Here is a 22,870-nt window from a genome sequence, read left to right as displayed (position 1 = left end):
TCAAAGACTACAACCACACACACACGGCTCCCCCGCTCCGGACCGGCTGCGTGGGGATGAGCCCAAAGCCACAGCTCACATTCCACGAGTGCAGATGCAGGAGACGGACCGCAATGTGTGTGTGTTTGTGTGTGTGTGTGTGTGTGTGTGTGTGTGTGTGTGTGTGTGTGTGTGTGTGTGTGTGTGTGTGTGTGTGTGTGTGTGTGTGTGTGTGTGGGCGGGGAGGGGGGCTTTCAATTTGACCACACAGCCATTGAGGGCTCGTACTTCCCCTCTTACATGATAACTCGTCTCCGTTGGTGTACTGTGTGTGTGTGTGTGTGTGTGTGTGGCAACATCAGGATTTTAAATAATGAAACATCTATTGTCATATCTTTTAAAATATGGAACTACACACAGAACAATATTAAGGAGCCATCTGGAACCAAATATGGTTCTTCAGAGTGATGTCATAGAAGAACCATTTCTGGTTCCTCAAAGAACCTTTCCAACCAGGGTTCTGTAAAGAACCGTTTCCTTAAAGAGTTTTTCAATGAAACTATGAAGGTGCCTCAAACTAAATAATGGATCTTCAGTAGGTGATGGTTCTTTGTGGAACCACAACGCCTTTTAAAGAACCATTTAAGAACCACTATTGTTCTGCATGGTTCTGTTTGGTTCTACATGGTTCCGGTGAGGAGTCACAGCATCGTTCACCAATGGAGTGATAATAATAAAAATTAGTTAGTTAGTTAATTAGTTACTTTTTTTTACCGCATTTAATGCATGTCTATATGTTTACATGTTTTTTACTATTTTTGCACTCTATGTTGTCTATATGTTGCACAATTCACTTTATGTTGGACAGAAGAGAAACGCAATTTCGATCTTCTGTATGTTTGCACATATGGAAAATTGACAAATAAAACTGACTTTGACTTTGACTTGACTTTGATGCGCAGAATGAGCTTCCAATCCGTCTGTTGTTGGTCGTCTCTCCAGCAGCATGTCATTCTGTCTCTAGTGTCGCGTTAACACGACTCCGATCTCCGTCTCGCGCGCCGCAGAGCTCCGATCCGGCGTGTGCGCGCACATCGGGACAAAAAAAAGTCACTTGCAACCCCCCCCCCCGGATGTGTCAGCGCGCATCACGGCAGAGCGATGCGACCCGAGAAGTGTTAACGGGGTTGCTGAGCGATTAAATATATCTCTTGTTCTGCCTGTTTTGTGATATACATGCCTAAAAGGCGCCTAATATTTCTAGACTGAAATAATATCGGCATTATAATTATTATAACTATGAGGATTTTTTTAGTTGCCTATTTTGTGGAGCCCCCTCAGGACTCGGTGCCCTCCGCGCAGCGCGTCGTGTGCTATAGGAGCGGCGGCGCTGCAAACAACGCTATGGAGAACACAAGAGCCACACATCTCTGGACCGAAGAACAGACAGAATGTATGCTTCATGTATTGAAGGAGTTGAACATACTAAAGTTCATGTTTCTTTCTCGAAATGTTGATGTTGTTGTTGTTGGTTGTTGTTGGTGGTGGTGAAGAGGTCAAGCGGAAATGGCTGTATCACCACGAGTTGTAATGAAAACAGCGCCACCTATCGTATCGTATATGACATGCTTTCGGCCAATGATTCGAATTACTCACTGCCATGTATATTGGGATAACAGCAGATCCCCCAAAAGATAGCATAGTCCGACTAAATCTGCCAGATCATAGTGCAATAACTACAACAATAACTGAATACTTACACTATGTTGATCTGCACTTCACACATCTCATTTGTTTGCACTACACACATACACACACATTTCATTTCATTTGCTCTGCACTCATACACACACTTTGCTTTTTGCACTCTGTCTATATTTAATATTTTGTGTATTTGATTTGTCAGTGTTGTTGTGTGTTGTGTATGCATGTGTGTTGTATATTTACATATATATTTTGTTTGTATTTTACTTTTATTTTACTTGTATACTTCTATATCTTTCATCCCTGTTTCTTATATTTTGTGTTTTGTTTTTACTCTTGTGTGTTGCTGCTACTGTCACGACAAATTTCCCCTTGGGGATTAATAAAGTATATATCTATCTATCTATCTATCTAAAGCAAGATTCGAATTATACCATCATGTAAACGCACTGACTGTCACACCGTCCCACCATCACCACAAACAGACACAATAGAAACGCTCAGAGAGTTCACGAGAACACATGTCGACTCCTACTTGTTGTCCCTTTTCACCGCGGACGCCACATTCCCCGAGCTCGCCCTGGGGACACAAGAGGCAGAGAGATCGTGCAGATACCTTATGAATAGAAATAGTATTTCAACTCATTAAATGATACACACCTTCTCCCCTCGGCTGCCCAGTCGACCCTGGAGAAGAGGTTTGACTTGTGAATCAGAAACCAACCAACATGCTTCTGCTAGAGAACGTTATTTATTCTGACGGAGTGAGATTCAGATTCAGGGGTCAAAAGGCCAGTTTCAGCAGAGCAACCAGGACTGAGAGCAGCTGAGACATCCTGAGTCAGAGAGTAGGAAGGATGCCCAACATCCCAGCACATATCAGAAGGACCAGGAGGTGGAGATACTGGTCTCTACAGGGGTGTCAAGAGTAGGTGCACTATGTACTTATACCTCAGGGGCTGAATACTGTGAGTTTATTCATTTATTTAGTCTATTTATTTATTTTCGAGTGAGTGTTTGTGACAAACCTCTAGTTTGCACCTCCAGCATGTCATGCAACATTGTCTGTATTAAGGGTTTCTCTTCCCTGTGATGGGTTAAATATGCAATTATTAAATGTGCATATTAATCCACTTAAATTGTTTAACATTTAAGCCAGAGCAATATATTGATGGAATAGTTTGACATTTTGTTAATTGTGATTAACAATGGGGGGGCTTCCAAAAATGATATTATTGGGTGAAAATGGGTTGAGTAACAGAGAACTAAAAGTTACCATAAACCTTTTCTTACTTGACTTACCTTGACATTCTGTGTTTTTACTTCTTATTTTATGTAATTTGACTAATTTCACTATATAGAATATGTGAATAAAGGAGTGTTTTACTAAAGTGTAACACTCCGAGAAATAATATAAAACCAGAGAAGAGGTCAAATCAGTGAGAATGACCTTTGGTCTGATAAAATGGCCGACTGCGTCTTCCCACAATGCATCATTCCATCTCTTTGCAGCTCCCTCTACGTCTCTCAAAAGCCCAGAATACCCAGAATACCACACTCTGATGCACAGCATGATGTGTGATGATTACCTCCAGGCCCTCGGCTCCTGGACGTCCGTTGAGGCCCGGTTCCCCCTGCAGTGACAGAGTCCAGACCACATCAAACACCCGTCACCCTGTCTGCGACCAGCGCTGGATTATGGGATCCAAAGAGGACTTACACGAGATCCCTTTGGACCCGGAGCGCCATCAAACCCCGGCTCGCCCGGTTTCCCCTGGATGAAAGAAAAGGGAGACGTTGTGCCGAATGAGAGTATGTGGCCCCCCCCCCCCCCACTCGACCTGTCTGTGACCCCCGGCCAACATAAACCTCACTTCTGCTCCGCCCGCCGTGTTCGCTCATGTTTGATCGACCATCGTTGACCTTTTGCTTCTTTCCAAGGTCAAACCGCCCATTCAGCTGCACCACCTGCTACAATTACATCTAGTCCAGACGCACCTGCTGGACGAGGCCCGCCCGGTCCCGGGTACCCCCCCCCCCCTCCCACACGCCACTGTGTGAGGCTTACTGGGTCAACTCTACCCCACTGGTGCAGAAATAGCAACCCAGAAAAATGTAACGTTGCAGATCTTTGCGTTTCCAGGGGATCCGTTGAGCCTCGGCCTCGTACCAGAACCCCGCGCTCCTCCGTGGTCAACATTTACGTTTGGTTTCATACGGGACGCGTAGAGCGGTCTCCTGTGTTTGTGTTACGCCCCCTGTGGCCAACTCAATATGACACCCCGTGCATTTCAATAGCGGTCGCTCAATAAACCACGTCACCTGCTCTGAATGCATGCAGGAATATATGTAAGCATCACATCTCATTGTTGTTCATCCTGCTAACTTACATTATGACCAGTTACAGATTTTGCTTTTTGGTTGTTTATAAAGACGTATTAAGAATTGCAATCCATGAGTCACCAAAAGACCCAGCCACCCATCTATGTCATGTGGAATAAAACCATATATATATATATATATATGTGTGTGTTTTTGAAAAATGAAACACAGAATATGTTAATACCATAAGGACGATGATTAACTGTAAAGCTACTTTAATACACTCACCGGGCCTCCGGGGTGACCCCCATCCCCCCCCTCACACAGACAGCTATTTCGCTCTGGGCACTGAAATAAAAACATGGGGGGGGGGGGGGGAGTTACAATACAAAAAACAACAACAATGTGCTTTAAATACAAAGCAAAACAAAGTTATAATTTTCTTGGGTTTTATCATTTCATAGAATGTTTTCTGTTCATTTCGTTCTTACGGTTCATCTCCTCTTGAATTAGTTTCATGCACTTGTAAGAACAGCATCAAAGGACAACACTGCTGAATGATCACTGGGATGATATCAGTGAAACACCTCTCAGTACTTACCCCAGTTCTGACAAGTGTGTTCTGAAAGGAACAAAAAGGAACGACAGTCACTCAAAGTCCAAATCCATCAGGAATCATCAACGTAAGGCCGGACTAACTAACTACTAGCGTATAACACATTACCACCGGAAAAATACTTCCCCTGACTACATCCATCCTCTACTTTATGTCTGCGGTAGTTATGTCAAAGTAAGCAGGAATTTCACCCCAAATAACTCCGGGCTTTATGTTTTTACCCCTTCTCTAACTGGGGATGTTGGTATTGGCGCGTTCCAGCGGTAGAAGAAGAAGGCTCCTCACTAAACATGTGAACTATTATTCTAAAACTATTGGTACCACTCACTGTAAAAGTCCACTTCACTCATAATTATGTAATTTTGAGGTACAATCAATGAGAATAGTAGTAAGATCAAATATGTTGTGTATCTAAACATCATAATAAAATAGCCCTTATATTTGGAAGTCCCCCCCAGGTAGTACATTAACATTTCTATAATTAACTTCGCCCTGCATGGTTCACAGAGCGGTAGGCGCCTTTGGCCACCAAAGGGTACCTTCAACACTTCGGAAGACTTTTTTCCAGCCAATGACGAGACATCTTTAAAACTGCTGTGGATTTCCAATAGAACCTTCCCAATACATTGGCCAATATTAACTGACCGTGTTTAGTATTTGTCATGTAGTGTTAAAGTGCTTTGAGTGGTCGGAAGACTAGAAAAGATCTCTACAAGTACAGGTCCATTTACCTGGTTCTGGCAAAGGTCAAAGGTCAGGGATGTCTATGTGTACAGATTGTAAAGCCCTCTGAGAGGAGTTTGTGATTTGTGAAAATGGGCTCTACAAAATAAACTGAATTGAATTGAATAGTTTATCCATATATTGTTCATCTCACTTGTTTTAGTTGCACATTTCAGTGTCTACACTCTGTTTTCTCCACGGATTTCAAAGGCCAGTACATTTGCGAGTGCAACGACATCATTGGTGAAATTTCGGACTACCCTTGACCCTCTGGACTAATAACCGTGACACGGCCATGACGCACCAGTTCATTGTAGATTCTGTCATCAAGCTGTCCGTCGGTGAGGCTGAAGACGTGCTGCTGCGGGGGGGCGCTGGCGATGGATCTCAGTCTTGCCCCCATGGCGCCGTCCCTCGGCGGGCCCGACAGCCTGATGGCGAACAGCCGGATGTCGTGCTGCTTGGCCTCGGAGGCCGCCGCCACCGCGCTGGGGCTGCGCGGGTGGTCCGCTCCGTTCGTCAGCAGCAGCGCCACCCTCAGGCTGCCGGAGGACGTCTCGCGGCCGAAGACCCGGGTGGCGTTGGCGATGGCGTAGGCCGAGTAGGTGCCGTGGCCGATTAAGGTCATGGAGGCCACGCGGCTCTGGAACACGTCCAGGTCCTGCCAGTCCCTGAAGTTGTGCTCCACCGACACGGTGCTGCTGTACTGCAGGGCGGCCAGGCGCAGACGCAGGCGCCAGCCGGCCGACTGCAGCCGCTGGAGCTTCGTGCTGAAGCGCAGGACGAAGTCTTTCTGCCGCTCGAACAGCAGAGATTTGGCTCTCTCCGAACTGTCCACGATGAACATGATCTCCACCGGGCAGATCAGGTCTAGGGAGGAGCCGCAACACAGCCGGCTTATAACCACCAGTCGGAGAGGTTTGAAGCACGTTCACATTTCTGCAATGAGCTTCTACCTGCATGGTTCACAGAGCGGTGGAAGCCTTTGGCCACCAGATGGTACCTTCAACCATCCAACACGTGCCAATGCCAACGACGAGACATCTTTTTTTTTTTAAACCTACCCAATACAATGGCCAATATTAACTGACGTATTTTACTGTCAAAGCGGACGTATTGAATTTGAGTTGTATACTTTATACCCAGAGTTGAGACCAGGAAGCAGAGTCGCCGGGTTACACGGCACTCTGGCCTTCCGATAGAGAAGTTACCCTCCCAAAAGAAAACACGCCCACTTTAATTTATTGATCGTAATAGTTATACAAAATCTCATAATACAAGTTAACACCAGCAACAACAGTGCAACACAAAGGGGGATTACTGAGGACTCTTAGTGTCAGACACTAAAGCCAATCATACTTGTTGTAGTGACAATATAACAATTCGATTGCATTCCAGGTCTGTATTCTGAAATGTTATCGGAATTATCAGGTTTAGAGTGTGTGCTGTTAATATCCAAGTGGACTTAGCACTGCATATATCTCCTTATTAGATGGGATTGGCTTCTGTCAGAGGGCATAGATATGGACACCCTTGACCTTGGGCGACTGTGGCTCGGTGGTGAACAGGGTTGTCCTTTAAGCAGAGGATCGGCGGTTCGATCCCCAGCTCCACTAGCCCATGTGGATGTGTCCTTGGGAGGACACTTAACCCCAAAATTGCTCCCGTAGCTGTGACTATGATGTGTGTTACTTAGTGGTGGCTCCTCCCATCAGTATGTGGATGGGTGAATGATGTCATGTAGTGTTAAAGCGCTTTGAGTGGTCGGAAGACTAGATACACGTACATCTCTATTTACCTTGTTCTGGCATAGAAATATAAAATGTTATAGCCTTTCCCAGGCACCTACCTCCGGTTCTCTGGTTCTACCGAGAAAAGCCAATAAGCTAGTGTCTTAAAAACTACATTCTCTCCATTGAACTTCAGGGGGCGACTCCTCCGGTTACAAAAAGAAGTCTGGTTGTATAGAAGTCTATATAGTGACTCTACTTCTCTCTTGATGTATTCCCTCAGTAAACATTGTAAACATGAGTTTATGTCTCAGTCTCTAGTTTCCAGTCTTCTTCTATACAGCATGATGTCATCATTTAGTACTTTATGGTCATTTAGAGTCACACAGACCATGAAGCAGGGGACGAAATATAAGTACAAACATGAAAAGAATGCATGACATGTCCCTTTTAAGTCAGTGAAAACACTGATCCGTAGAAATAAGCTCAGATAATGTCAGACTTTCTCCAGACGTCATTAGTGACTATAACCTGTGCACTGTATCTCCGATACACAGCATTGATACAGTTCAAGGCTGTTTCAAACACTTACTTTTGGGATAATTCATGAAAACCTGGTTGTCGTCTCTCTGTCCGTTCCTCCTTCTGTTTTGGGCGGTGGTTGGACTTGGCAGGGCCAGCGTAAGGACCAGAAGCTCGAGGATCCACCGCGTAGTCATCGTTCAGTCCGGCTGCTCAGCTTGGAAAAAAACGTAGTGGCGGTTAGAGAGGCGTCAGCGGTCCACGATGCTACTCTGAGACTTATCAATGGATCAGCATCAGCATCTGGACTGGGAGGACTGGGATCCCATCGGCCGGCTTCACAGGTCCCACAGCTCAGCTCTCTGTTCCAGCTGCCGTCTGACATCATCACTATTACCTCTACATCTGCTTTTACCAACCACTACTACCACTACCACTATAACTACTACTGTTGGTATGGCCAACGCTTCTCATGCATCTAACGCCAAAACTACATGCCAGTGCTTCTGGCAATGGTATTGCTAGAGCAGCCTCTCTCTCCTCTGTCCTTATCCTTCTGGACCTTTTTGTGGCATTTGACACCGTGAACCACCAGATCCCTACTTCCTCCCTTCAGGACCTGGTATCTCAGGCACTGCACTCTCCCTGTTCTCATCCGACCTCAACGACCAAACTTATCGGGTAACTTGGAGAGGATCTCTGTCTGAACCTTGCCCTCTCACTACTGGGGTCCCTCAAGGTTCCGTCCTGGGTCCCCTCCTCTTCCTCTCACTACTGGGATCCCTCAAGGTTCCGTCCTGGGTCCCCTCCTCTTCTCTCTGTACACTAATTCTCTCGGCTCTGTCATTCGCTCGCATGGCTTTTCCTACCATAGCTACGTTGATGACACCAACCTCTGCTCCTCATCCAGAATGCAGCAGCTCGACTGGTCTTCAACCTCCATAAATTTACCCAGATCGGGTCCAGTCTACATCCAGGACCTGGTCTAACCTCACACCCAGGACATGGTCTAACCTCACACCCAGGACATGGTCTAACCCAGAGGTACTCAACAGGCGGCCCGCGGACGCTTATTTTGTGGCCCCCGACATGCCTGTTTTTTTGTTTTGTTTTTTAAAAATTTATTTTACTTTTTTTTTTTAATACATTTTTATTAATCCCCAAGGGGAAATTAGTTCTCTGCATTTAACCCATCCTTAGTTATTAAGGAGCAGTGGGCTGCGGTGAAGCGCCCAGAAAGCAGCTGAGGGTTCAGTGCCTTGCTCAAGGACACTTCGACTTGCAACTAATGGGGAGAGCGGGGATCGAACCGACAACCTTGCGGTTGAGGGACGGCCCTCTTACCCCACTGAGCTACAGCCGCCCCAAAATAAATGCATAATAATTATAATTAGCCAACCAAAATCGTGTGAAAATTATTGTAGTGCGCCTTTAATTTAAGTTCCCGCCTTTTTATCGCGCCAGCTCATCTGTTAAAATATTTTGCACCTTAATTAATGATGGCGACAAAGAAAAGGAAAGTGGATGACGAAAACAGGGTTTTCAACTCTGCATGGAAAAGTGAATTTGCTTTTGTGGAGATACACGGAAACCAATGTGTCTCCTCTGTCAAAAAACAATATCTGTCTCAAAGCGAGCGAATTTACAACGCCATCACGAACAGCTTCACCCGGAGTTTAAAGATGCCTATCCACCTGGCAGCGACCTGAGGAGAAACAAAATACAAACGTTGCTCAGTGGGTTTCAAGCCCAGCAATCCATGTTCCGCAGCGTTGTTAAAAGCAGCGACAACGTTACAGAGGCCTCGCTCAACATCGCCTGGAATATTGCGAAAGCCAAGAAGCCAGCTACAGAGGGAGAATTTCTTAAAAATACATTTGCGGACTGTGCGGAATCACTGTTTTGAATTTAACAACAAGGACGACATCATCAGACAAATCTCAAAGCTGCAGTTGTCTGATTCTACCGTGACCAGGAGAGTGGAAGTCATTTCAGACGATCTTTTATCAAAGTTGCTAAAAGACATTGAAAGTGCCGAGTACTTTAGTCTAGCATTCGATGAATCCACCGACCGCACAGACATCGCGCAGCTTATAGTCTGGTTGCGCTTTCTCAAAGAGGACACATTTGCCGAGGAAATGCTGGCTTTGCTACCGCTAACAGGGCAAACATGGGGAGAGGATATGTATTCTGCAATGATGAGCTTTTTTCACGGACCAGGCAAAAACATCAACTTAAAAAAGCTGGTTTCTCTGACTACTGATGGTAGGAAAGGAGAAAGGATTAATTGCTTTGCTCAGAAAAGATCCTGAAACGCCGGACTTCTTCTCATATCACTGCATTTTGCATCAAGAGCAATTGTGCAGCAAGCTGAGAGGTGGAGAGCTCAAAGTGACAATGGACTCTGTGACACGAACAGTCCATTTTATTCTTGCACACGCATTGAAACACAGACAGTTCCGTTCCTTGGTCCAAGAGTTTGAAAGTGCATACACTGACTTGGCGATGCATGCGGAGGTCAGGTGGCTTAGTCGCGGAAAGGTCCTCGATCGCTTCATGGAGCTGCTACCAGCTGTGCGCATATTTTTGGAAGAGAGGGGCCGACGTGATTTACTGGCACCCCTGGAAGATGACACATTCATGCACAACACCGCTTTTCTGACTGATATAACGCGTCACTTGAATTCACTCAATCTTAAGCTTCAAGGAAAACAAAAGGTTCTGCCGATGATGAATGATGTGGCTGCATTTGAAACCAAACTGAGCCTGTTTGCGCAGCAGCTTGAGGTAGGAAATTTCACACACTTTCCTGTTCTACAGGCCCAAGTGTCACAACCAGGTTCATTTTCACCCACCCCTTACTGCGCCTACCTCATGGAATTGAAAGAGGAGTTTTCCTCCCGGTTCGCGGACGTTAAATCCTTGGAACCCGTGCTGGCATTCACAGAGAATCCCTTTGCTTGTGACGTACAGGCTACTTCAGTCTCAGTCACATCTGGGCAATTTGGAGTCGAAAGGGCTGCGTTTGAGGAACAACTCATAGAGCTGCAGCACAACAACATCCTCAAAGAAAGACACAAGGAGGAGAGCATTGACACATTCTGGATATCCTGTGTTCTGAGGAACACAAACCCTGCATTAATCCTGTGTGCTCAGAAAATCCTGACCTGCTTTGGATCTACTTATGTGTGAAAGCTCCTTCTCTGCCATGGGAATAATAAAATCAAAGCAGCGTTCCCGTCTAACTGACAGACATTTGGAAGACTATCTCAGAGCAGCTACAACTGAGCAACAACCAGATCTGAAAGGACTTGTGAAAAGAATGCACACTCAGAGCTCTCACTAGGAATAAGTAAACAGTTGTTTGTTATATTGTTATTGTTATTAATATTTGTGAAATGCAGAGTCAGAGCTCTCAATAGGAAAAGTAGCAATTGCAAACTTTATCAATGTCATCAATGCAAAGTTATTCACTCCAGTGTTAATAAAACATCAGCTTGACCAACACTTGTCATCCTTGGAAACGCAGTCGCTACACTACATTTGTTACCGAAAATGAGAATATTTGTTAAATATTCCATGATGCTTTGGAATGCATTAAAAATGACTAGCAAGACAGCATATTAAACAGCAGTAGTAAATACAGTGAATAAAATGGTACAAATATATGTTAATAATAATGTGTGGCCCTTTGCACCTGTTGTGGTTTAAATGTGGCCCTCTTGGCCTCCGAAGTTGAGTACCCCTGGTCTAACCTCATACCCAGGACATGGTCTAACCTTACACCCAGGACATGGTCTAACCTCATACCCAGGACATGGTCTAACCTTACACCCAGGACATGGTCTAACCTCACACCCAGGACATGGTCTAACCTCATACCCAGGACATGGTCTAACCTTATACCCAGGACATGGTCTAACCTCATACCCAGGACATGGTCTAACCTTACACCCAGGACATGGTCTAACCTCATACCCAGGACATGGTCTAACCTTACACCCAGGACATGGTCTAACCTCACACCCAGGACATGGTCTAACCTCACACCCAGGACATGGTCTAACCTCATACCCAGGACATGGTCTAACCTCACACCCAGGACATGGTCTAACCTCACACCCAGGACATGGTCTAACCTCACACCCAGGACATGGTCTAACCTCATACCCAGGACATGGTCTAACCTCATACCCAGGACATGGTCTAACCTTACACCCAGGACATGGTCTAACCTCACACCCAGGACATGGTCTAACCTCATACCCAGGACATGGTCTAGCCTCACACCCAGGACATGGTCTAACCTAAACACTCAACAAGTCACAACCTTTTGCAGAAAGTCTCTTCATCTCCTGCCACAAACTAAAAACACATCCCCCCCTGAAGCTGTAAACCTAGGGGAAACACTGACTCATGGTATTAGTTATGGTATTAGTTATGGTATTTTTGTAGTTTGGCTTTCTTGAAGAAATGTTACTTTCTCTATTCTAGTTGTTCTGAGTTTGTTCTCATGGTTTATTCACTTACTGTAAGTCGCTTTGGATAAAAGTGTCCCCTAAATGACATGTGATGTAATATAATGATACCGCTAGTGGGGTTGAAACAATAAGACTATATATAAAAACACGCCACAAAATACATATATTTCATGAAGCTTTTCTGGTAACTATTCCTTTAATATTCTCCTTGTGTGTGGTCATTATAACCAACGAGAAGGACTGATGTGTGTCACTGTGGTATACTATGGGATGTTTGTGTTCCTGTGTGAGTACTTTAGCCACATTGACAATATCTCTATTCATTTCATGCAATACAGGATTTCGTATCACCCACCCCTACTATGAACACCACAACTTAAATTACTTCAGATAATATCATCATGGTATTTTAATTCTACTTTTACAAATTATTACAACTACTGCCAATACTTGGACTATTTGTGATTCTATGTATAGCTCTATTGTAATATAACTACTGCTCTGCTGAAATACTTCCACACCAGCTAATTACTATGATTCATGTATTTATATTTTTGAATCATACCTGTGTTGTGTGACACAAGTAAACTGGCCATGCTGCTGTTACCACTACTCCATACACATAGCTGGTATATTAATATGAGTAATAACAGTAATTATAGTGATGATATGTAACCCTACCTGTGTGCCGTGTCGCTCCGGGTTATTCCATCAGTGGGACCAACAGGTGCTGCTGTGCTGCGCGTGCAGACGGTGTGAGCTCTGGACTCCGATTTGCCGACGTCAAGTCACCCTCATTACAACTAAGACTTCCGGTCGAACCCCTTCACAATACGACTTTCACTTGAGAAACGAAGCAACACCGAGGTCTTTTACAACAAGAGTTGTACATGTACAATCATACTATGATATGTGTTCAATATACAATTGTGATTATATTTTTTAAAACTCTGCTCGTATTTCTGTGTCGCGCCAGCTGCTTTTATTTTGAAGGCAACCGGACGCAGCTGCAGCCACTTTTCATTAGTCCCGGATTCTGATGGCAATGCGACACTAACACCGGCAACTTAAACACCTTGAGAAGCACCGGTGCAATACATATATATATAATAATGTATAATCTGTAATATAAGAACTTATTTACAGAAGAATGATCAGATAACTGAAAAAGAAATGAAAAGAAGATCATTTGTGTTATTTAAATGATTATCTGTGAATCGTAACGTGCAAGTGGCAAAGTGAAATCTAACATTAAAAGGGATACAAGGTATTTTTATTGTTTCAGGAAACATTAAAACACGTGTTTGTATGAGTGACTTTTTAACTGCCATGATTATATTATACCCGTGTCCTCGTATTGTATCGTATTTGATATGTTGTTGTTGTATTTGTGTTTGTTGCTATGAGTCTGAAATAAAAAGATTTTTTAAAGTATATATAAATATATATATATATATATATATATATATATATACATACATAATATATTTATATATATATATACAGTGGGGGAAAAAAGTATTTAGTCAGCCACCAATTGTGCAAGTTCTACCACTTAAAAAGATGAGAGAGGCCTGTAATGTTCATCACAGGTAAACCTCAACTATGAGAGACAAAATGAGGGGGGGAAATCCAGAAAATTACATTGTCTGATTTTTAAAGAATTAATTGGTAAATTCCTCGTTAAAATAAGCATTTTTCCATTCCCTGTGGAGGGAGCATGGACTCTGGTTGCAGTTGTAAACGCGTGATAAACGTTGTGAATATAAACTTTGGGGGAGTGTTGTCTCTCTTTGAGCTCTGTTTGGTCTCCACCACCTGACCCTGAGTGCTCGATGCTCCACGGTGGTGCAGCTCATCACAGATTCTTCCTTTTCCACAGCTTTTGTGAAGAGAGCTGGACACCAGTGATGGTTCTTAACTTTACACACATTGACTTCATCCATATGCTGTCATACAAACATCGACGTGGCAGGTTACTGCAACTGGCAACCTATGAAAACCAGCATGAGACAAAAACAATCTCATACTAAAAATGACTTATAGGGTGAGGAAGACAGAACATGGAGTCAGTTGTTGGACTGGCATGCTTCTGTCAGGGAAAAACATATTTAGGATGTTTTAAACCAAATCTTTATGGAGTCAAGATTCAAGTTTCAAGGTTTTATTTTGTCATGTGTGCCTTGTTGTGGCTGGATTCTTCCTTTTTGGTCGATTCTGACTAATCTCTTAACCTGATGCTTATAAACTTATTTCTCTCTCCTATCTGACTGCTGGTGAGACGCCACAGAATACTCACCCACTGGACCTCAGTAACACCCACAGGACACAGAGAGTTTGGATCAGAGTTCAATTCACGTAGATTTATTTGTAACCAACAGTTTCACAAATAAACCTGGTCTGGGTCCAGTATTAAAGACAACGACCTCCCTCCACATCTGTCTTTCCCAAGCCCCGAACACACACATTGACATATTATTTATACATCACACTCCCTCATTACATATTAGTTCTCGTCACTCAGTGTGACCTCAGTGTGACCTCAGTGTGACCTCTGTCCCAGTCCAAGCTGGTTTCTTTAAGGAATGTGAGGTTTCTTGCTCACGTCCCCCCCCTCGTCTCTCTTATCGTTATTGTGTCTGAGCCTCCTGGTCCTCTCTGCAGTCTCCTCTCTACCGGTTCAGACTGGAGCAGCACAAGGCCGCTGGGTCTGTCTCTGTCTGGCGTTGTTGACCCTTGTCTGAGGGAGAGAGCTGTGTGTGCCCTCTCAATCATCTTTGTAGATGTAATTTAAGCCTAATATAACACAATGTAAAAGTTTAATACACCCTATGTATATATGTTGTGGAAACACATAATTTGAAACATTTTACCCACCACAGCCTCGACCAGCAGTCCAGACCCGTTGGAGATGAAGTGCAGCGCTCTGAGGCAACCGTTTAGAAATAACACGATAATAAGAAAGAAAAAAAGACAAAATATAAAACAATACACGAAACAGGAGGTGGTAATATGTACGAGAACAAGAAAGGTGTGTTTTATGTCGAGTTTTGGAGACAGTTTTAAATGGTAGACAGTCATAATATGTCACACGTGTCACATGATAAGTGTGTGAGGTCGTGTTGAGTTGTTACACATATTTAATAGTTTAGCCTACTACCAACTACACCACGGCCCTGCTGATGCCCCGCCCACTCCTCTCTACCTCCATCTGCCTGATGGATCGTGGAGGTCTGGATCGTGGAATATGCCGACTTCCAACTATTCATACACTCTGTCATATTCATTGAATGTGTTGTAACTCTGTAATGATTCCTTCGGGTCACATGACATCTATTGTTCATCTGGTCACATGACATCTATTGTTCATCTGGTCACATGACATATATTGATCATCTGGTCACATGACATATATTGATCATCTGGTCACATGACATCTATTGTTCATCTGGTCACATGACATATATTGATCATCTGGTCACATGACATCTATTGTTCATCTGGTCACATGGCATCTTTTGTTCTGTCCATCCTGGAGAGGGATCCTCCTCTGTTCTCTCCTAAAGGTTTCTTCCCTTTTTTCCCCTGAAGGGTTGTTTCAAAGGTCAAAGGTCAGGGATGTCTATGTGTACAGATTGTAAAGCACTCTGAGGCACATTTGTAATTTGTGAGAATGGGCTGTACAAATAAACTGAATTGAATTGAATAGTGTTGCCCTCAGTCTGACTGGCAGGAAGAAGAGAGATCATCTGACACTGTCCTCTCTGCAGAGAGAGCTGGTGGAGTGAGTCTCTGATGGTTCCCTCTGCTATTCTCAGACAGCGCTGCACAGACAGTGAGTCCATGGCAGGAGGTTGTGTCCCAGTGATCCTCTCCGCAGTCCTAATGACCCTTCGCAGAGCCTTCCTCTCTGGCCGTGTGGCGTTACCTCACCTCAGTGACGCTCTCCACCGGTCCTCTGGAGGCCGATGCTGAGCAGCAACCTGAGAGAGATCTACCTGGAAGGAGTGGGTATGAGAAACCTGGACGAGCTGCTCCCATGACCCACACAGAGGGGCTCAGGTCCTGACATCCTGGATCTCGTGGACAGCTCTCGCTGCAAAAGGTTACCACACGACTCGATGAGCGCTGCTCCAGAGATCCTCCACTTCTATAACTCACACATTCATAACTAGAGGCCAGGGGGAGGTTCATGACATACAAGTAAAAACGTCACAATAAAAGCTTGACGTATTTTTCATTAAGAGAAGGAACGAACTTTAAAATGAGCCGAGCGAGTCTCCTTTCATTCCTACGTCAGGTCTTTAATTGTCTGTCTCCAAAAGTATTGACACACAGTCAATTATGGTGCTAAAGAAAGAGCTATGTCATCCTGGTCCACGGCTTTAAGCAAGATGTATCAATATATATAATTGTATCCTAATATAATACATCCCCTTATATAATATCTGGAGATGTATGTGGGGGGAGGGGGTACATTAACAGTATTTATGTGTGTGTGTGTATTAAGGTATGCAGGTTGGTGCATATATATGTTAACATGTGTGCACGTCTTTGCATGTCTACCCGTATTTATATATATATTATTTATTTTATTTTTGGTATGTTTTTGGTACCTTTGTGTACATACAGTGTGTACATCTTTTCTTTTGCATGAGCACATCTCGAAAACCAATCAAAGATTTGATCACAATAAAAAAAAATATATATATAAACATATATATATTATTCTTTGTATTCATTAATTAATTAATTTTTCATGAATTAATTTGTTTCTTTCTTCTTCTTCATATTTATATATATTTTAGATTTATATATATATATATATTATATTTGTATATACAATAAACATAAATCTTACAAATAAATATAATTTTTTTAAATAATTGATTGCAGAATGTTGTAATATTTTATTCATGTCATCTGGTTTGATTCTATTTTACTAGATTACTAGATGATGAATTAAAATGTAGAAAATGAAGAATAATGACATTGTACTTCTATTTGACCTGTTATTACAATATCCATCTCTTATGAAGAGGAGGAAGACAGTTCCCTGTCATGTGTCGGCCACATGGAGGTCAACACACAGCTGTGGAGGTCGTGACCCTCCACATGGTAGAAGAGTCGATACCTGCTGCATTTTAGTTAAAAGAATATTTAAGAAAACAAAATAAGATTAGAGGTGTTCGCTTTGAAAGATTTTGCTCTGAGCAACATTTTGTAAATATATTTGATGTCAACGCCTCAGGGAGCCGACGGTTGGTTTAGTGGGAGGAGTCAAGCCTGTTGGTCGATAAGCCGTGTGAGTCGCCCCCTCTGGTCATCGACGGTAACGCTGTCCGACTTCCCCCTCAAGAGCTTTATTGTGAAAAGACACCACGCGTGTGCTAAAAGCCTATCGGTCCATGTGACGGGTACCGAGAGCGCTGGCACCTCATCTTCATCAGAAGATGAAGAATTCACACCGATCACGGAACTGTGGTTGTAAAATAAATTAAATAAAAGATGGCTTTTAACTTCATCTTCCAAGAGTGAACTTTTAAATGTTGATGTTTTATTGTTGTAGTCACGCTCGCCCGGCTAACGGCCTGAAGCCCAAAAGGCCCAGAATCCTTCACTGTGACACGTATGGAATCACAGTGGCACAGTTGTTTTAGGTCAGATGAAAGCGCGTTGACTGCGCGTTCGTTGTGCTGTGTGTGTAGCGGCGGGCCGAGGCGGGCCGGTACCGCCGTGTGCAGACGGCTAACACAACACGGCCGGCGGCCGCGACGGCACCGGGCGCTTCGGCTTCTACATAATTTGATAAGACCAACAGTTTGTTTTTCACAGGCCAGACAGCAGCTCGGCCCTCTGTGGGAACCAAATCCCGCTCTGGTCATTTCACAATTTTCGGGTCCCGTGTCACCCCAACTCCACACGCCGGCGGGAACGTCGGCATTCCCATCATTTCTGCCGGCGGCCGCGTGGGCCGGCCCACTCGCCGTGGGAGCCGCGTCTCCCGGTGGAGACTTGGAGAGGAGCCGGACCCTGTTTTGAAAAATTAGAAAAGAAATTAGGAAATGGGATTTCTTGTTTTTTACATTCGCGGATCATTTTTATTCTTAAATCTTCTGCTCATCTTTGTCTAGATCTCTCGCTTTTGGTTGGTGGCTGTGTTGTGATCCTCTGCGTTGTGTTCATGTGAATATCAAACTGCACCAGAATATAAACCCGGACCGGGACCCACGTAACCCCGATCAGACGGTTACAACATCGAGTGGGCCCAGAGGGGAGGCGTCCAGAGTGGTGTCCAGTGTGGCGTCCAGAGTGGTGGTGGTCCAGAGTGGCGTCCAGTGTGGCGTCCAGAGTGGTGGTGGCCCAGAGTGGCGTCCAGAGTGGTGGTGGTCCAGAGTGGTGTCCAGAGTGGTGGTGGTCCAGAGTGGCGTCCAGAGTGGTGGTGGTCCAGAGTGGTGTCCAGAGTGGTGGTGGTCCAGAGTGGCGTCCAGAGTGGTGGTGGTCCAGAGTGGTGTCCAGAGTGGTGGTGGCCCAGAGTGGCGTCCAGAGTGGTGTTGGTCCAGAGTGGTGTCCAGAGTGGTGGTGGTCCAGAGTGGTGTCCAGAGTGGTGGTGGTCCAGAGTGGCATCCAGAATGGTGGTGGCCCAGAGTGGCGTCCAGAGTGGCATCCAGAATGGTGGTGGTCCAGAGTGGTGGTGGTCCAGAGTGGCGTCCAGAGTGGTGGTGGTCCAGAGTGGCATCCAGAATGGTGGTGGTCCAGAATGGTGGTGGCCCAGAGTGGCGTCCAGAGTGGCATCCAGAATGGTGGTGGTCCAGAGTGGTGGTGGTCCAGAGTGGCGTCCAGAGTGGTGGTGGCCCAGAGTGGCGTCAAGAGTGGTGGTGGTCCAGAGTGGCATCCAGAATGGTGGTGGTCCAGAATGGTGGTGGTCCAGAGTGGTGGTGGTCCAGAGTGGTGTCCAGAGTGGTGATGGTCCAGAGTGGTGGTGGCCCAGAGTGGCGTCCAGAGTGGTGGTGGTCCAGAGTGGCATCCAGAATGGTGGTGGTCCAGAATGGTGGTGGCCCAGAGTGGCGTCCAGAGTGGCATCCAGAATGGTGGTGGTCCAGAATGGTGGTGGTCCAGAGTGGTGGTGGCCCAGAGTGACGTCCAGAATGGTGGTGGTCCAGAGTGGTGGTGGTCCAGAGTGACGTCCAGAATGGTGGTGGTCCAGAGTGGTGGTGGTCCAGAGTGACGTCCAGAATGGTGGTGGTCCAGAGTGACGTCCAGAATGGTGGTGGTCCAGAGTGACGTCCAGAATGGTGGTGGTCCAGAGTGGTGGTGGTCCAGAGTGACGTCCAGAATGGTGGTGGTCCAGAGTGACGTCCAGAATGGTGGTGGTCCAGAGTGGTGGTGGTCCAGAGTGACGTCCAGAATGGTGGTGGTCCAGAGTGGTGGTGGCCCAGAGTGGCGTCCAGGGTGGCGTCCAGAGTCCGAACCTGAACACGGCTAGCGGTGGCCAGAAGCTCTTCGTGATCGATCCAAAAACAATGAAGGAATGAATTCAGACACTAAAACACACAAGGGGGCCTGCGTGTCGGTGGTCAGCAGGGCCGTCTTCCAATCAGGGGGTTGGTGGTTCAATCCCCGCCCTAGTCGACGTGTCCTTGAGCAAGACACTTCACCCTGGGGGATGGGTGAGTGATGGGTGGGGGAGGAGTGTGTCCAGTCAGCAGGGACCATCAGGATCAAGACGGTCATTTTATTTGACGGTTTCAGGTGTTTGTGTGTGAAAGACAACGCGCCTCGTACTGCAGGAGCAACAAAGAATGTCACCGTCGCCACGGCAACTCAACCCACAGTCCTGAATGCTCGAGAAATATTTTTTAAATAATGACGCAACAGTTCATATAAAAAAACCAACTTCAAGCTGCAATAATCAACGTGTTATAGATATTATTATTTTTCACTTACATTTTTTTATTGGTTTAGATATATTAACATAAAACAAATACAAAAATGTCAGACATAAACATAATAAAATATATTAAAAACAGGACACAATGATATATATATATATATAGACATAGACACATAAACACATGGATTACTGCAACGCACTCCTCATCGGGATCCCTAGCAAGAACATCCAGCAGCTGCAGTACATCCAGAACTGTGCTGCTAGGATCCTGATGAGGGTGCGGAAGTACGACCACATCACACCCGCCCTCAAATCCCTCCACTGGCTACCGGTCCAGTACAGGATTAAATTCAAAGTCTCCCTGCTGACCCACCAGTGCCTCCATGGCACTGCCCCCCTCTACCTTAAAGAACTCATCACCCCCCAATCCTCCCCACGCCATCTCCGCTCTGGACTGGCCAACCTCCTCCAGCCTCGGAGGACAAGGCTCCGAACCATGGGCGACCGCGCCTTCTGTACAGCTGCTCCCAGTCTGTGGAATGCTCTCCCCGACCATTTAAGGGCACCGCAGACTGTGGATTCTTTTAAAAAGGCCTGAAAACCTATCTTTTTAGAAAAGCGTTTGATTGACTACTTTTTAAACTCTAAAGTCATTTATGTTTGGTTTTATTTTATTTATTTTAATTCTTCTCCTTTGTTTGTTTTTAGTTTTTCCCCTTTTTGTGCAATGTAGCACTTTGAGATCCTTCGTTGGATGTAAAGTGCGTTATAAATTAAATTTATTATTATTATTATTATTATATATACACATACACATCTATACATATATATACACACACACACACACACACAAACAGAGACACAAAATAAAATCCAAACGTTTCATATATTCTTGATGAACGATGATGACATGAGGCTGTCATGGTCTCCCAGTCAGAGGGTTCTGGTCCCTTCTGGGCCTCCGAGGCTCTCGCCCTGAGCCCGGTGGGTTAACATGGCTCTCTGAGTCGGGGCTGTAGAGTTCACGGGAAGGAGTGGAACATGTTGTTGGACCCTGAACCCAGAAACAAACGAGTTCCTTCTTTATATTACATGTCATCCTGAAGTAGAGCAAGAAAAGAACACATTGGAAAAGAGAAGGAATGTGTATGAAGACGTTACCACGACAACGTGTGTGAGGCGGAGCAGACGGAGCAACATGACCAGCAGTGTCTGGACATGCTGGGAACGGGGCAGCTAGCTTCCTCCAGGCTACACCTGACCCCCCCCCCCCACACACACACACACACCCTCTGGTACTGGATGAAGCCGGAATGCAGCTCCGGTACCGCCCCATGACATCATTCACCCATTCATACACTGATGGGAGGAGCCATGACATCATTCACCCAGTCATAAACTGATGGGAGGAGCCATGACATCATTCACCCATTCATACACTGATGGGAGGAGCCATGACATCATTCACCCAGTCATACACTGTGGGAGGAGCCATGACATCATTCACCCATTCATACACTGTGGGAGGAGCCATGACATCATTCACCTATTGACAAACAACACTTAGTAGTATTAAAGTAGTGTATTGTATTAGATTGTTTATTGCAATTTTTATCAATTGGACTTTATGTCAAAGTAAAACTGGTTCTGTATTCAAAGTGAGAGGTGATCAGGATGATGATCTTCTAGGTTATTGATAAACTCATCAATAACCTAGAGCAGCGGTCCCCAACCTTTTTTGAGCCACGGACCGGTTCCGTGTCAGAAATTATTTTCACGGACCGGCAATATAAATGACGTAATAAATATGACGTCATACAATTATACGAAGGGCATAAAGTGCCAAAACTACAACTCCTCATTAGGCCGAATGAGTGTGAGCCGTGCGCTTGTTTACCTGCAACGAGCCGCTAATGGAGACGGCGACTCAGACGTGTGTTTGGTCCGCTGCTCCTCACCGAGTTCTGGTCGCTGTCATTAGAACACCGGCAGAGTTGTGTGAAATGTCCCTTAAGGCCACCGTCATTTTCATCTCCAACACATGTTCTTCTAGCTCGGACGGCTCGATTCACCGGGTGGGTTTGTTTATAAATGGGTTGCAGGTCTATTCTGTTGCAGTCGGGTCTTTTGTGGTTGGAGTACCGCTCAAACTCTTTTAAAAGCCTCTTCCACCCGGTCAACGTCTGAAACATGGAGAATATTCCGCTGTTCACTCGCCCACACAGCAGCGACTTTATCGGCCAACTTGAAAACAGTTGTCATTTCCCTGAAGTGACAGAATTCATTGAGCAGGTTGAATATGTTTTAAGATTCTTTGTCACTGAAATGTGCCGCCAGCAGAGGGTTCGGCGCGTGAGACTCGCCTGCAGCAATAAACCCAAACTTTAAGACTCCTGAACGCGGCTCAGACGTACACACGGGTGGATCCGGTCCTTTTTCAAATTAATATATTTTTCCTACTGATTAAATAAATAAATTTAAAACTTTATTTATTCACATTTTTTCCGCGGCCCGGTTCCAACCGGGGGTTGGGGAACCCTGACCTAGAAGATCATTATCCAAGACGGTTTACACACATATACTGCCACCTGCTGGTACAAAGAGGAAAGGCATCTCCTCATCCAGGCTCAAGGAACAGCACAATACTGGTTCTGATAGTCCATTGGAATCTGTGATTATTGTTTTAATTAACGGGTTCTACCATCAAACTGGAGGTCACATGTCAGAGAGGAAACACATCGTGGACGAGGAGAGAGGGATGCGGTCGAGCTACCGGCGGGACGGGGAGAAGATCCAGGAAATGCCTTCACATCCAGCCTGTGGCTCCATCGTCACGTCGGACAACACGGACGTGTCAGTTCATGTCATTTCCATATTGATTGATGTGGTTACAAAGAGA

General features: G+C 45.1%; 1 protein-coding gene across 1 annotated transcript in view; it reads right to left on the bottom strand.

Moving 5' to 3' along the window:
* col28a1a (collagen, type XXVIII, alpha 1a) overlaps positions 1–10,781 on the bottom strand; it is a 29,940-nt gene extending 19,159 nt beyond the window's left edge. The window contains exons 1-9 of the mRNA XM_056412660.1: positions 10,633–10,781; positions 7,667–7,728; positions 5,628–6,214; positions 4,294–4,353; positions 3,404–3,457; positions 3,273–3,317; positions 2,344–2,370; positions 2,197–2,263; positions 24–46 (exon numbers count right to left, since the gene is read on the bottom strand). Of these exons, the coding sequence (XP_056268635.1) occupies positions 24–46; positions 2,197–2,263; positions 2,344–2,370; positions 3,273–3,317; positions 3,404–3,457; positions 4,294–4,353; positions 5,628–6,214; positions 7,667–7,728; positions 10,633–10,688 (981 nt within the window). The 5' untranslated portion in view covers positions 10,689–10,781. The remainder of the gene's footprint in view (positions 1–23; positions 47–2,196; positions 2,264–2,343; positions 2,371–3,272; positions 3,318–3,403; positions 3,458–4,293; positions 4,354–5,627; positions 6,215–7,666; positions 7,729–10,632) is intronic.
* Positions 10,782–22,870: the final 12,089 nt, after the last annotated feature.

Source organism: Pseudoliparis swirei, chromosome 1, assembly GCF_029220125.1.
Source record: "Pseudoliparis swirei isolate HS2019 ecotype Mariana Trench chromosome 1, NWPU_hadal_v1, whole genome shotgun sequence".
NCBI classification, from domain to species: Eukaryota; Metazoa; Chordata; class Actinopteri; order Perciformes; family Liparidae; genus Pseudoliparis; species Pseudoliparis swirei.
This window is presented reverse-complemented; position numbering and strand designations above follow the sequence as displayed.